Source organism: Nycticebus coucang, chromosome 13 (assembly GCF_027406575.1).
Source record: "Nycticebus coucang isolate mNycCou1 chromosome 13, mNycCou1.pri, whole genome shotgun sequence".
NCBI lineage: Eukaryota > Metazoa > Chordata > Mammalia > Primates > Lorisidae > Nycticebus > Nycticebus coucang.
The window spans coordinates 56,912,166-56,927,339 of NC_069792.1; the positions used below are offsets into that span (position 1 = coordinate 56,912,166).

Genomic DNA, 15,174 nt, shown 5'->3' on the forward strand with positions numbered 1-15,174 from the left:
CTTGGGCTTAAGAGATTCTCTTTCCTTGGCCTCCCAAATAGCTGGGACTATAGGCACCTGCCACAATATCCGCTTATTTTTTAGAGATGGGGGGGTCTCACTCTGCTCAGGCTGCTCTTGAACTGGTAAGCTCAGGCAATCCACCCACCTTGGCCTCCAAGTGCTGGGATTACAGGCATGAGCCACCATGCCTAGCCTCAGTTCGTTACTTTTTATTGCTTAGTATTTCACTGTTCCAGTGTACAGTCATGGATTGCTTAACAACAGGACAAATTCTGAGAAATGTACCATTAGTTGATTTCATCAATGTGTGAGAACATCATAAAGTGAACTCATAAAAACCTTGATGGTAAGGCATACTGCACAGCTAGGCTATATGGTATATAGCCTATTGGTCTTAGCCTACAAACTTGTACAGCATGTTACTCTACTGAATACTAAAGGCAGTTGTCTAAACATAACTAGATATTGTAAAGGTACAATAAAAATATGGTATTACAATCTTATAGGACTACCACTATATATGTGGTCAATCATTGATGGAAATGTTAGCCAGTGCTACCCTAAAGTCTAGAATTGAGTGGCAGCCTGCAATAGAGTTCCTGCTGGCCCACAACCAATTAGTAATATGAGAAATAAACCTTTGTTTTACAAGCCACTGATATTTTGGGGTCACTTTTAAAACCATAGCAAAGCTGTCTTAATAGAATAGCCATTAAAAAAAATTTGGATGTAATCTTTGCACTCTGGGAAGCCAAGGCAGGTAGATTGAGCTCACAGATTTGAGACTAGCCTGAGCAAAAGTGAGAGCTCCTGTCACCAAAAATAGCCGGGTATTGCGGCAGGTGCCTCCCAGCTACTTGGGATGCTTGAGCTCAAGAGTTTGAGGTTGCTGTGAGCTATGATGCCATGACACTTTACTGAGGGTGACAAAGTGAGACTGTCTCAAAAAAAATTTTTTTTTAATATAAGAATGAAAATTAAGCAATTTCAGTGTAAGCCCTACAATGTAGTATTTTCCCCCCAACTACAATTGTTTATTGCTTCTTCTCTTTGGGGGCATTTGGGTTGTTTCAGTATTTAATCATTATGAATAGGGCTGCTATAAATATTTTTATAAAGTCTCTTTGGACATAAGTTTTCATTTCTCCTAGGTAAATGCCTAGGAGAAGAAATACTGGTTAAGCTTCTGAGAGAGTGTTCTGTCAAAAGAACTTCTGTCTAGATTCAAAACAACTCAACTCTTCAGGTCTTAAAAAATGGCATATGATGGGCGGCACCTGTGGCTCAAAGGAGTAGGGCGCCAGCCCCATATGCTGGAGGTGGCGGATTCAAACCCAGCCCTGGCCAAAAACTGCAAAAAAAAAAAAAGGCATATGAGGCCCTACTGTACAGACTGAGTAAGCTGCTTTTAGGTTCTCTTTTGAGGAGTGAGTGTGCTTTACTTTTAGGAGGAAAATGAATATTTATGACTAAGGAGGCATACCCCGGTGGACTGTTTTATTGTTTCCAAACATTTGCTCCTTTCTCTAAAAGTGGATTATACATCTTTTTGCATTGCCATGATGATTTGGACCGCCTTTCTGAGGCAGAGTACACAGACAGCCTCATCTTAAGGCTTATGATGTGGTTGTCCTGGGCCAATGGTATGTGAGTGGAAGTAACAATGTACTAGTTTTGAGCAGACACTGCCTGGTTTCCTGTTCTTTTCCTCTTTTATCAGAACCCCATGTCCTAAATAGGGACTGAGCCCAGTCTGGAACTAAGAAGATAACAGGAAGAGCCAGAGCTAACCTAAGTCGAGGTCTGAGTAACAGCCTGGAACAGAGTCATTGCAGATTCATAACCCATTAGTAATATGAGAAACAACCTTTGGGATTGTTTCATTTTGGGGTAACTTTTTTTTTTTTTTTTTTTGGAGAGACAGAGTCTCACTTTATGGCCCTTGGTAGAGTGCTGTGGCCTCACAGCTCACAGCAACCTCCAATTCCTGGGCTTAGGTGATTCTCTTGCCTCAGCCTCCCGAGTAGCTGGGACTACAGGCACCCGCCATAACGCCCGGCTATTTTTTTGGTTGCAGTTTGGCCGGGGCTGGGTTTGAACCCGCCACCCTTGGTATATGGGGCTGGCGCCTTACCGACTGAGCCACAGGTGCCGCCCTGGGTGACTTTTTTAATCACAGCAAGTCTGACTAGTAGAGTGGCCATTTAAAAAATTAGAAAATACAGTATAAGGGCTCGTTGCCTGTAGCTCAGAGGCTAGGGTGCCGGCCACATACACCACGGCTGGCCCACATACACTGGAGCTGGTGGATTTGAACCCAGCCCTGGCCTGCCAAACGACGACAACTACAACAAAAAAATAGTCAGGCGTTGTGGTGGGCGCCTGTAGACCCAGCTACTTGGGAGGCTAAAGCAAGAGAATAGCTTAAGCCCAAGAATTTGAGGTTGCTGTGAGCCATGATACCACAGCACTCTACTGAGGGTGACAAAGTGACACTGTCTCAAAAAAAAAATACAACATAAGAATGAAAATTAAATAAATTAGAGATAAGTCCTATTATATAGCATTTTCCCCTGACTACAAAACTATACAGTATTTTAGTATAGTGACAAAGTGACACTGTCTCAAAAAAAAAATAATACAACATAAGAATGAAAATTAAATAAATTAGAGATAAGTCCTATTATATAGCATTTTCCCCTGACTACAAAACTATACAGTATTTTCTGGGTAGAAAATGAGGAAAATAAAGAAAAAAAGAATAAAAATAACATCTAGGCCAGGCACAGTGGCCCACAGCTGTAATCCTAGCACTCTGAGAGGCTGGGACAGGAGGATTGTTTGAGCTGAGGAGTTTGAGACCAGCCTGAGCAGGAGTGAGACCCACATTTCTACTAAAAATAGAAAAATTAGTCAGGTGTTGTGGCAAGTGCCTTTAGTCACAGCTACTCTGGAGGCCGAAACAGGAGGATTGTTTGAACCCAGGAGTTGAAGTTGTTGTGAGCGAGGCTGATGCTATGGCACTCTAGTCTGAGACAATAAGAGTGAGACACTGTTGACTCTCACACAAAAACAAAAACGTATCTATAATTTCACTAGATGTAACTATTAAAATTTTGTTTTTCTTTTTCTGAATACACAATTTTTTCTCTTTTTATGAAATTGAATCCTGTGTTTCTTTCTTTCTTTTTTTTGGAGACAGAGTCTCAAGCTGTTGCCCTGGGTAGAGTGCCGTGGCGTTACAGCTCGCAGCAACCTCCAACTCTTGGGCTTAAGTGATTCTCTTGCCTCAGCCTCCCAAGTAGCTGGGACTACAGGCGCACGCCACACACCCAACTACTTTTTTGTTGTAGTTGTCATTGTTGTTTGGCAGGCTCAGGCTGGATTCAAACCCCCAGCTCCAGTATACGTGGCTGGTACCCTATCCTCTTAGCTGCAGGCGCTAAGCCAGAATCCTTTGTTTCTTAATATGTTACTAGCTTTTTTTCTGTGCATTAAATATTACTTAATTGTGATATACTTGTAATAGTGACATTTATATAATCTGTTTCATTTTTCTGTGCTTGATTAGCATTTTACCAATGAAAGGACTAGTTATCTGATTAGACTGGTTTAATGAGTAACAACTTAAGTGAAGTCCAATTCTTTTTTTTGCAGTTTTTTGGCCGGGGCTGGGTTTGAACCCACCACCTGTGGCATATGGGGCCGGTTCCCTACTCCTTTGAGCCACAGGCACTGCCCGAAGTCAAATTCTTTACTTTTAATTTTCAAATAAAAAGTGTTACTTTGAAAGACAATTTTTTGGGCCAACAGCTCTCTATTTTCTCTAAAATATATGTGTTATATCAACCACTGAATGCTTTTTCTTTTTCTTTTTTTTTGAGACAAGAGTCTCCAGCTAGGTAGAGTGCTGGGGCCTCATAGCTCACAACAACCTCCAACTCAGGCTCAAGCGATTCTCTTGCCTCTGTTTTTTTTCTATTTTTAGTAGAGATGGGGGTCTCGCTTTTGCTCAGGCTGGTTTGGAACTCATGAGCTCAAACAATCCACCCGCCTCGGCCTCCTAGAGTATTAGGATTACAGGCGTGAGCCACTGCACCCGGCTTTTTTTTTTTTTTTTTTTTTTTTTAAAGACAGAGTCTCTTTTGATATGAGGACAATTAATGACAATTAAGGTTATGGGGGGGAAAGCAGAAAGAGGGACGGAGGGAGGGGGGTGGGGCCTTGGTGTGTGTCACACTTTATGGGGGCAAGACATGATTGCAAGAGGGACTTTACCTAACAATTGCAATCAGTGTAACCTGGCTTATTGTACCCTCAATGAATCCCCAACAATAAAAAAAAAAGAAAAAAAAAAAAAAAGACAGAGTCTCACTTTGTTGCCCTGGATAGAGTACTATGGCATCATAGCTCACAGCAACCTCAAACTCCTGGGCTCAACCAATCCTCTTGCCTGAGCCTCCCAAGACATGGTCTCACTCTTGCTCAGGCTATTCTCGAACTCCTGAGCTCAATCATTCCACCCACCTGGGCCTCCCATAGTGTTAGGATTATATGTGTGAGGCACCAGTCTGGCTTACTGAAGGCTTGATGGCTATTCCATCTTTGACTTCTTATGAAAGCAAAATATTTAATATTAAGGTAACATTAATATGTAGAAATTGGTGGAATAGGGCTCAGTGCCTATGGCTCAAGTGGCCAAGGCGCCAGCCATATACACCTGAGCTGGCAGGTTTGAATCCAGCCCGGGCCCACCAAACAACAATGATGGCTGCTGCAACCAAAAAATAGCCGGGTATTTTGGCAGGCACCTGTAGTCCCAACTATTTGGGAGGCAGAGGCAGGAGAATCGTTTTAGCCCAGGAGTTGGAGGTTGCTGTGAGCTGTGATGCTACAGCATTCTACCTAGGGCGACAGCTTGAGGCTCTGTCTCAAAAAAAAAAAAAAGAAAGAAAGAAATTTGTAGGATATACTTTTTATAATATTTCCTCATAAACAGGATCATTTTGCCATTGTCTTAAGTTTTAATGAAAAAGAAATAGGAAACATATACAAGGACTTTGAAGTGCTTTCACCAAACTGCCACCATAGATCAGTTTTCTTAATAGTTTTTATAGTTCACATTATCGACATTGTTTTAACTATTTCATGTTTTTGTAAGTATGCTTGTGTTACACAGTAATGATACCTAATATTTGTTAAACTCTTACTATGTACTACATACCAGGTACCATGCCAAATGCTTTATATGTGCCGTTGGAAATGGAAATTTTAAAACAATCATATCATAGTGATGCTAATATTTGATTTGTTTGGTAGTGTTTTTCAATCATTTAGAATATAATTCTTATTATTTAGTGGTACCTAATTCCATTCAATAGTAGCTTGCATAGTAAACTGTGTTGTTGCAAACTGATATTTATTAAATAATATTTTAAAACATTATTTTAAAAAATAGTCAAGATTTTAGTTTAGCTGAACAGCAAATTGATTTTTATAAACCTGTCAATCATTCAGTAACACAACACTGGCTTTTGGCCCTTGAGGCTTCCTGGTTCTTACACTTAATGGCTATCGCACGACTGAATCATCCTGTGTATATAAAATCCCTAAGTGTTTGTGTGTTTGATGTTATTGTATCAAGAAGTAGTTTGTGGGCTCAGGGCCTATAGCTCAAGCGGCTAAGGTGCCAGCCACATACAACAGAGCTGGCGGGTTCAAATCCAGCCCCAGCCTGCCAAACAACAATGACAACTACTACCAAAAAAAAAAAATAAATAGCCGGGTGTTGTGGCAGGCTCCTGTAGTCCCAGCTACTTGGGAGGCTGAGGCAAGAGAATCGCTTAAACCCAGAAGTTGGAGGTTGCTGTGAGCTGTGACGTGACAGCACTTACCCAGGGCAACAGCTTGCGGCTCTGTCTCAAAAAAAAAAAAAGAAAGAAAAAAAAAAAGAGAAGTAGTTTGTGTACGTACAAGCAGCTATATATAGGGTTAACGGTTGTAGGTGATCTTAAAGCAGCTATTCTCAATCTGTGTGTCGTGACCCCTTTGTAACAATGAAGATACATCACAGCATTAGGAAGATTGAGAACCACTGTTTTAAAGCATAGTTATTAAAATGTACTGAATTGGGCTCTGCACCTGTAGCACAGCGGGTAGGGCACCGGCCACATACATTGGAGCTGGCAGGTTTGAATCCATTATGGGCCTGCCAAACAACGACAACTACAACCAAAAAATAGCTGGACACTGTGGCAGGTGCCTATAGTTCCAGCTACTTGGGAGGTTGATGCAAGACTATCACTTAAGCCCAAGAGTTTGAGGTTGCTGTGAGCTGTGAAGCATGGCACTACTGAGTGCAACGTAGTGAGACTCTGTCTCAGGGAAAAAAAAAAAGTACTGAATTGTACATTTTATATGGCTCTAGTTTATAGTATGTAAGTTATTCAAAATAGAAACAATTCCTTGAAAGGGAAAACAACCAATAGTAATTCTTTATTTTTTTTTGAGACAGAGCCTCAAGCTGTCACCCTGGGTAGAGTGCTGTGGCGTCACAACTCACAGCAACCTCTAACTCCTGGGCTCAAGCGATTCTCCTGCCTCTGCCTCCCAAGTAGCTGGAACTATAGGCACCCGCCACAATGCCCAGCTATTTTTTGGTTGCAGCCATAATTATTGTTTGGTGGGCCCGGGCTGGATTCGAACCCACCAGCTCAGGTGTATATGGCTGGGACCTTAGCCGCTTGAGCCACAGGTGCCGAGCCACCAATAGTAATTCTGAATTAACTTATTTTTTCTTTGCTATTGGGCTATACATTTCTTTTGTTTACTTTTAAATTAATAGGCTAATTTTATTAACCATCAAAATCATTGTTCAGTTGTGTAGTGTTAAGTGTATTTATGTTGGGCTGGGCACAATGGCTCACACCTATAATCCCAGCACTCTGGGAGGCCGAGGTAGGTGGATTGATTGAGCTCACAAGTTCAAGACCAGCCTAAGCCAGAGCAAGACCCCGTTCTCTAAAAATAACCAGGTGTTGTGGCAGGTACCTGTAGTTCCAGCTACCCAGGAGGCTGAGGCAGAGAATCGCTTGAGCCCAAGTTTGAGATTGCTGTGAGCTTTGACTCCACGGTATTCTACCAGGGACAAGAGACTGAGACTCTCTCTCTCAAAAAAAAGTATGTTGCTGTGAAATAGAGCTCAGAACTTTTTCTTCTTCCAGAATATGGAGTTTAATTTTAAAACAATTTTAGATTTATTGAAGAAAATTGAGCAGATAATACAGAGTTCCCATATTACACCCTCCCACACAGTTTCCTTGTGTGGGAATTATTAACATTTCACATTAGTGTGGTACATTTGTTACAATTAATGAACCATTATTAATATATTACTATTAACTAAAGTTCATATATTAGTTAGATTATCTTAGTTTTTATCTAATGTCCTTTTTCTGTTCCAGGATCCCAGGGTACTATATTGCACTATTATGTCTCCTAAGCTCCTCTTGGCTTTGACAATTTCTCAGGCTCTTCTTGTTTAAAAGCCCTGACAGACTAGGCACCTATAGCTCAGTGGCTAGGGTACCAGCCACATACACCAGAGCTGGTGGGTTTGAATCCAGCCCGGGCCTACCAAACAGCTATGACAACTAGAACCAAAAAATAGCTGGGCATTGTAGCAGGCACCTATTGTTGCAGGTGCTACTTGGGAGGCTGAGGCAAGAGACTTGCTTAAGCATGAGAGTTTGAGGTTGCTGTGAGCTGTGATACCATGGCACTCTACCCAGTCTACATAGTGAGACTCTGTCTCAAAAAAATAAAATAAAATAAAAGCTCTGATAGTTTTGAGGAGTACTGGTCAGATATATTGTAGGGTATCCCTCTATTGGAATTTATTTTATATCTTTCTTATGATTAGACTGGGGTTTGGGGTTTTGAGAAGGAAGGTCATAGAGGTAGAATGCCATTTTTATCACATCATATCAAGGGTATCTATTACATTTTGATTACTTTTAATATGCTTTTTCAGATGTATTATTTCAACGCTTTGCAAAGATTTTCATTGGCTGTCTTGCAGCGATTACTAGTGGTATGATGTATGCTCTCTATTTATCAGCATACCATGAACGGAAATTCTGGTTTTCCAACAGGCAGGTAAGAAGAAAGAATTTTGAGTATATGAAATTAGTGTTTTCAGGAAGCCAAAATGTATATGTAATAAGTATGACAAGTGCTATCTTATTTATGGTTATTAGGATCAAAAGTTTTAGCAGCTTTTTGAGAACACAGTCACAGTATCAACCTTAAAATATTTAATAACATATTTTATAGAATAGAAACTATAAGGGTACTCTCCTTTGTGCAATTAAGTAATTAATTGATAACAGTGCAATATCATGAGATTTATTCAGCCTTTTAGTAGTTTTGGTAGCCCACATTTCAGAAGCAATCTGTGGGTGGAAGTTTCAGCATTAAGATTTTTTTTTTTTTTTTTTTAGCATTAAGATATTTTAATTTTTAGTTTACATGATTAGAATGTTTTGGGAGGGTTGAAAGTGATTAGCAGGCATAACTGTATTAAGATGTTGCCTCATATTACTATAATTAATGTTTGGTTTTAATTCTACAAACTCTTTACTTGCTATATTATATTTGTAATTTTATAGTTTGACCTTTGAAATGGTTTCTTTTCAAAATTTGCTTGTCTTTATAGGGTTTTAAAATTTTTGAGCCCGGGGCCCGGTGAGGTGGCTCACACCTGTAATCCTAGCACTATGGGAGGCCAAAGCAGGTGGATTGCTTCAAGAACAGCCTGAGCAAGAGGGACACCCTGTCTCTAAAAATAGCCGAGTGTTGTGGCGGGCATCAGGAGGCTCAGACAAGAGAATGGCTTCAGTCCAAGAATTTGAGGTTGCTATGAGCTGTGACACCTTTAGTCCCAGCTACTCAGGAGGCTGAGGCAAGAGAATCACTTGATTCCAAAAATTTGAGGTTGCTGTGAGCTATGGTGCTATAGCACTCTTCTGAGAGCAACAAAGTGAGACTCTGTCTGAAGAGAAAAAAAAAAGAAAAGAAAATGTAGGAAAAATTTGTATAGTCTGGGTATAAAATAGCCTTGCTAAGTATAACCAAAAAAACTCAGGAACCATAGAAGGAGAATTGGTAAATTTGCCTAAAAATACAAACCAATGAAAAATATATAATTCATACAACAGAGGTCTAAGTTCTTTAAAATATGTAAAACTCCTACAAATAAATAAGAGTAAGATGAATAACACAATTTAAAAAATAGCCAAAGATCATAAATACAGTTCACAGAGAAAAATATATTTTAACATGTGGCCAGCACCTGTAGTCCCAGCTACTTGGGAGGCTGAGGCAGGAGAGTCTTGCGCCCAAGAGTTTGAGGTTGCTGTGAGCTGACACCATGACACTCTACTAAGGGTGAACAAGTAAGACTCTGTCTCACAAAAAAAAATTTTTTTGAGCCCAAACTGGGGTTTTTGTTGTTTTTATTTTTGAGCAACTAGTCAAGGTGACTCAGCCATTGATAAGTAAAACAACACCAAACGATTTAACTGAATAATTGATTTAGCTATTAGTGTAGTCTATGTTATTTTCTTGAAAATGTTATGTGGACAAATAGTAGTTCTCAGCACTGTATTAAATTGAATCATCTAAGAGCTTAAAAAAATTACCTCCATTTCAAATTTTTAGGTAGGGGTAGGTTGGGAACAATGTTTAAAAAAATATTTCCAATTGATTCTGTTGTATGGGCAGAACTGAGAACCAGACTTGAAAATATAGAAGGCCTTCATCAAAAACTGTTTTTCAATGCATTGTGTATTGCCCAGGAGCGTTGACAGAGCATTCAGCTTTTTCAGAATTGCAGACTCTCAGATCCCACTGTAGTATCAGAATTTATATTTTAACGAAGTCTCTAGGTGTTTCATATGTGCAGTGAATTTGAGAAACACCAATTGAGAGTTTAGTCTTTGAAATCTTAGAAACAAATCTGTTTTCATTAATACAAAAGAATAATGATGATGATGATTTTTTTTTTTGAGACAGAGTCTCACTATGTTGCCCTGGCATCACAGCTCACAGCAACCTCAAACTCTTGGGCTTAAGTGATTCTCTTCCTCAGCCTCCCAACTAACTGGGACTACAGGTGCCCACCACAACACGTGAATAGTTTTTTGATGCAGCTGTCATTGTTGTTTAGCTGGCCTGGGCTGGTTTCTAACCCGCCAGCCTCAGTGCATGTGACCGTAGCCCTACCCACTGAGCTACAGGTGCCGCCCAAATACAAAATTATTTTAAGGGAATTTATTTAGGTCAGTCAGCTCTTAGTACAAAGTCTGATGATTAAATTCTTGAACTTACATTGTGTGCTTACATTGCTACAAACTACCTAGTAAGGTTTCATAACTTTGGTTTATCAGTGTCTTACAGTTATGTTTGTGGTGAATGTGTGGGGATGTCTTGCTGAGTGGTGTTCATAATTGTTTTTGTTTTTTTGGTGGGGGGAGACAGAGTCTCACTCATTCACCCTGGGATTGAGTGCTCTAGTGTCATAGCTCACAACAATCTCATTCTCTTGGGTTCGAGTGATTCTCTTTCCTCAGCCTTCCAAGTAGCTGTGACTACAGGTGCCCACTACATCAGCTGGCTATTTTTTAGAGACGGGTCTCACTCTTGCTCAGGCTGGTTTTGGACTCCTCAGCTCAGGCAATCCATTTGCCTCTGCCTCCCCGAGTGCTGGGTGGCTCAGGCATGAGCCACCACGCTTAGCCCTGGTGTTCATTATTTTTGTGGCATGTTTTTGTGTACTTGCAGGAGAGTGTTAGAGCTTGAATTACAGCAATGAACAAACATTCATTAATTTCCTATTAGACTTGGCGAGAGTGAAAGTGAAATCAGGGACATGTAGTTCAAGTTTATGGGGATAATGCCATGAAGAAAATGACAATGTACAAATGGATTAAATGTTTTTCTGAGGGGAGAGAAAGTATTATTGATGAAGAGAGGTCAGAGTGACCAGTATAATGAGCAGAACTGATGAAAACATTGCAAAAATTAGTCCAGTTGTATGTCAAAATCCTTGGCTGACTGGGAAACATAGCAGACCCAAGTAAACATCAATAGAGAATGGGAAAATCATAACTGAAAATTTTGGCCAACAACTCATGCCTCTTGCATCACAGCAAAGCACCGGTTCACATGGCACTGTCTGTGAGGGAGTTTTTTAGCCAGTAAACAAATTACTGTATTGGAGTATCCTCCATACTCACGTGATAACAGCCCTAATGATTTTTTTCTTTACTGGGAGGTAAAGGAAATACTAAAGACATTTTGATGACATTCAGGGCATTCAGAGTAATGCGACTGACTGGGCGTGGTGGCTCATGCCTGTAATCCTAGCATTCTCAGAGATGAGGCGGGTGGATTGCCTGAGCTCACGAGTTTGAGACCAGCCAGAGCTAGAATGAGACCTCATCTCTAAAAATAGCCGGGTGTTGTGGCAGGTGCCTGTAGTCCCAGCTACTTGGGAGGCTGAGGCAAGAGAATTGCTTGAATCCAAGAGTTTGAGGTTGCTGTGAGCTAAGACATCACGGTACTCTACTGAGGGTGACAAAGTGAGACACTATCTCAAAAAAAAAAAGTAATATGACGATAGCTTTTATGGCCATTCCAGAAATCAGCCTTCAAAATGACTTTGAAGGGTTGACTAGGCACTGATGTTGGTGCATAGCTTCCCAAGGTAACCATAGTAATATTCAGCAATGAGGAATGTAGCACTTTTTCTAGACAAGTCCATGAACTTAATTGTTAGGCCTTTGTACACTCGGCCTGCTATAACAAAATACCATAAACTAAGTGGCTTATAACCTACAGAAATTTATTTGTCACAGTTCTAGGGGCTGAGAAGTAGATGGCTGGCCATCTTGCTGTGTTTTCACATGGTAGAAGGGGTGAGGAATCTCTCTGGGCCTTCTTTTATAAGGACCCCAATCCCATTCAGGAGGTCTCCGTCTTCATGACCTAATCATTTCCCAAAGACCCCACATCCACCAGCCTGAGCAAGAGTGAGACCCTTTTTTAAAGGGTCTTTAGACCCGGGCGGCGCCTGTGGCTCAGTGAGTAGGGCGCCAGCCCCATATGCCGAGGGTGGCGGGTTCAAACCCAGCCCCGGCCAAACTGCAACCAAAAAATAGCCGGGCGTTGTGGCGGGCGCCTGTAGTCCCAGCTGCTGGGGAGGCTGAGGCAGGAGAATCGCGTAAGCCCAAGAGTTAAGAGGTTGCTGTGAGCCGTGTGACGCCACGGCACTCTACCCGAGGGCGGTACAGTGAGACTCTGTCTCTACAAAAAAAAAAAAAAAAGGGTCTTTAGACCCTTTTCTAAAAATAGAAAAATTAGTGAGGCATTGAGGTGGACACCTATAGTCCCAGCTATTTGGGAAGCTGAGGCAAGAAGATCGCTTCAGCCCAGGAGTTTGAGGTTGCTGTGAACTATGATGCCACAGGACTCAACCCCAGGGTGACAGAGTAAAACTGTCTCAAAGAGAAAGAAAGAAAGAGAGGAAGAGAGGAAGGGAGGAAGGGAGGAAAGGAGAAAAGAAGGAAAAGATCCCATTTCCAAATACCTTCACATTGGACATTAGATTTCAAAATATAGACTCGGCGCCTGTGGCTCAAGCGGCTAAGGTGCCAGCCACATACACCTGAGCTGGCGGGTTTGAATCCAGCCCGGGCCCACAAAACAACTACGGCTACAACCAAAAAATAGCCAGGCATTGTGGTGGGCTGGTGGGCGCCTATAGTCCCAGCTACTTGGGAGGCGGAGGCAGTAGAATTGCTTGAGCCAGGATTTGGAGGTTGCTGTGAGCTGTGATGCCACGGCACTCTACCCAGGGCAACAGCTTGAGGCTCTGTCTCAAAAAAAAAAAAAAATATTTCAAAATATAAAATTTGGGGGGGACACAGACATTCAGAAAACAGCTATCTCTAAATAGGGAAAATAATGGGGTTCATTGGTCAGATAGAACTGGGAAAGAATTCCTCTTTGAGATTTTATAGGGTATAATATATACTGAAATACTGAGAAGTCTTGCAATAAAGAAACCCATTTAACTGGATTTAATCCAGCCTTTCTCAAAGTTTATTTAGCTATAGAACTCTTTGGTAACACCCATCAACATCTTAGAAAGTTCTGTTGATCAAACTTTGGGAAAACTGCTCAAACTATTTTAATATCTTTTGTTGTGTACTAATTGGTAAATATTATGTGTGAAAATTAAGTTTGATTTTATTTATTTATTTTTAATTTTTCATTTTTTTTTTGACAGTCTCACTTTGTTGTTCCTGGTAGAGTGCTATGGTGTCATAGCTCACAGCAACCTCAGACTCCTGGGCTCAAGCAATTCTCTTGACTCAGCCTCCCAAGTAGCTGGGACTACAGGCACCCACCAGAATGCCTGGCTATTTTTACAGATGAGGTCTCGCTCTAGCTCAGGCTAGTCTGGAACTCATGAGCTCAGGTGATCCACCCACCTCTGCCTCCCAGAGTGTTAGGATTACAGGCATGAGCCACCACACCTGACCTTCAAGTTTGATTTTTAAAAGATTATAGATTCATAAAAGTTTGATTCAGCATAAAAGGCAGAAGTCCTACTAATAATTTTGACTACTACATTATTGGTTATCTTTAGCCAAATATTAGGTATTTTAAGACTTGCATGTTTCTGGATGTTCATTTGAAGAGCACTGCTTAAGTATCTGCTGCTTTTGAAAAGTTCTAAGTATGGGCTTGGTGTTTCAGATACATGGAATATGGGGTAATAATAGGAAATGCTAGTTAATTTCCTAAACATATATTTTTTATGGACCTCTAACACTTTAGCTGTCATTTGTTATTACCAGTCTTTCTAGAATCTTGTTATCTTTAGTGAATTTCTTTGCATTTTCCTTCTAGATTCTCCTTATATATAAAGCAGGTAATGACTTATAAGTTACATCCCATTTTAAACCTTAAGCGTACGGCTGGGCACGGTGGCTCATGTGTATAATCCTAGCACTCTGAGAGGCTGAGGTGGGTTGATTGCCTGAGCTTACAAGTTTGAGACTAGCCTGAGCCAGAGTGAGACCCTGCCTTTAAAAATAGCTGGGCATTGTGGTGGGTGCCTGTAGTCCCAGCTACTCAGGAGATTGAGACAAGAGAATCAGTTGAGCCCAAGGGTTTGGGGTTGCTGTGACACCATGGCACTCTACTGAGGGTGACCAAGTGAGACTTTGTCTCAAAAAAACAAACAACAACAAAAAAACTTAAGTGTTTCGTTAAAATGTTTGGCAGGGCGAAGCACTGTGACATGTGCCTGTGATCCCAGCTGCTAGGGTGGCTGAGGCAGGAGGATTGCTTCAGCCCAGGAATTCTGTTTCTGTGAGCTATGACCACACCTTTGAATAGTCACTGCACTCCAGCCTGGGCAACATAGCAAAACCCTGTTTCTTAAAAAAAATGGTAATAATTGTTAGATGATTGAGAAGTTTAATCTCCTCATTAATATGGCTACGAGTGATTAAAGGAAATTTAAACATGTCTTTGAATAAAAAGACAAATAGGTATGTTAATTTAGGAGATGAGGGGCAAGGAAGACTGCAGCTGAACACTGTTATTTATTTTAAAAATAATTTTAATTTTTGGTTATTATGAGTTATAATAGTTATATATTTTTATTGGGTACATTGATGTTTTTATATAGGCATACAATGTGACTTAATCAAGTCAGGGTAATGGCAGTATCCATCACCTCAGGCATTTAACTTTTCTTTGTAAAACACTGGTATTTAAATAATTATTTCATTTTCTTTTAGGAGCTGGAACGGGAGATCACATTTCAGGGTGACAGCGCCATTTATTACTCCTATTATAAAGATATGTTAAAGGCACCTTCATTTGAAAGAGGTATGATGATCATAGTTATATGTTTAATAACAATCTTTTTCTAAAAGAAATCATTGTTCTGTATTGGAGCCTTTGTGGGAGTTTGTGTTAGAATATAGGTATTTCTCCTTATTGTACTTAATGAAAGTATTAGAAAAATCAGATGGATATTATATTTTAAGATTTATTGATAATATCAAATATATAGTGACTACTGAATGGCGT

At 40.5% G+C, this 15,174-nt stretch overlaps 1 protein-coding gene across 2 annotated transcripts in view; it reads left to right on the top strand.

Annotated features, from left to right (window-relative positions):
• Positions 1-15,174, top strand: part of DPY19L4 (dpy-19 like 4) — an 85,266-nt gene that overhangs the window by 11,566 nt on the left and 58,526 nt on the right. Inside the window, exons 3-4 of one of the 2 annotated variants that reach the window (XM_053558808.1) lie at positions 8,036-8,160; positions 14,880-14,970. In XM_053558808.1, coding sequence (XP_053414783.1) covers positions 8,036-8,160; positions 14,880-14,970 — 216 coding nt within the window. The remainder of the gene's footprint in view (positions 1-8,035; positions 8,161-14,879; positions 14,971-15,174) is intronic. The other variant, XM_053558809.1, reaches the window with a different exon arrangement.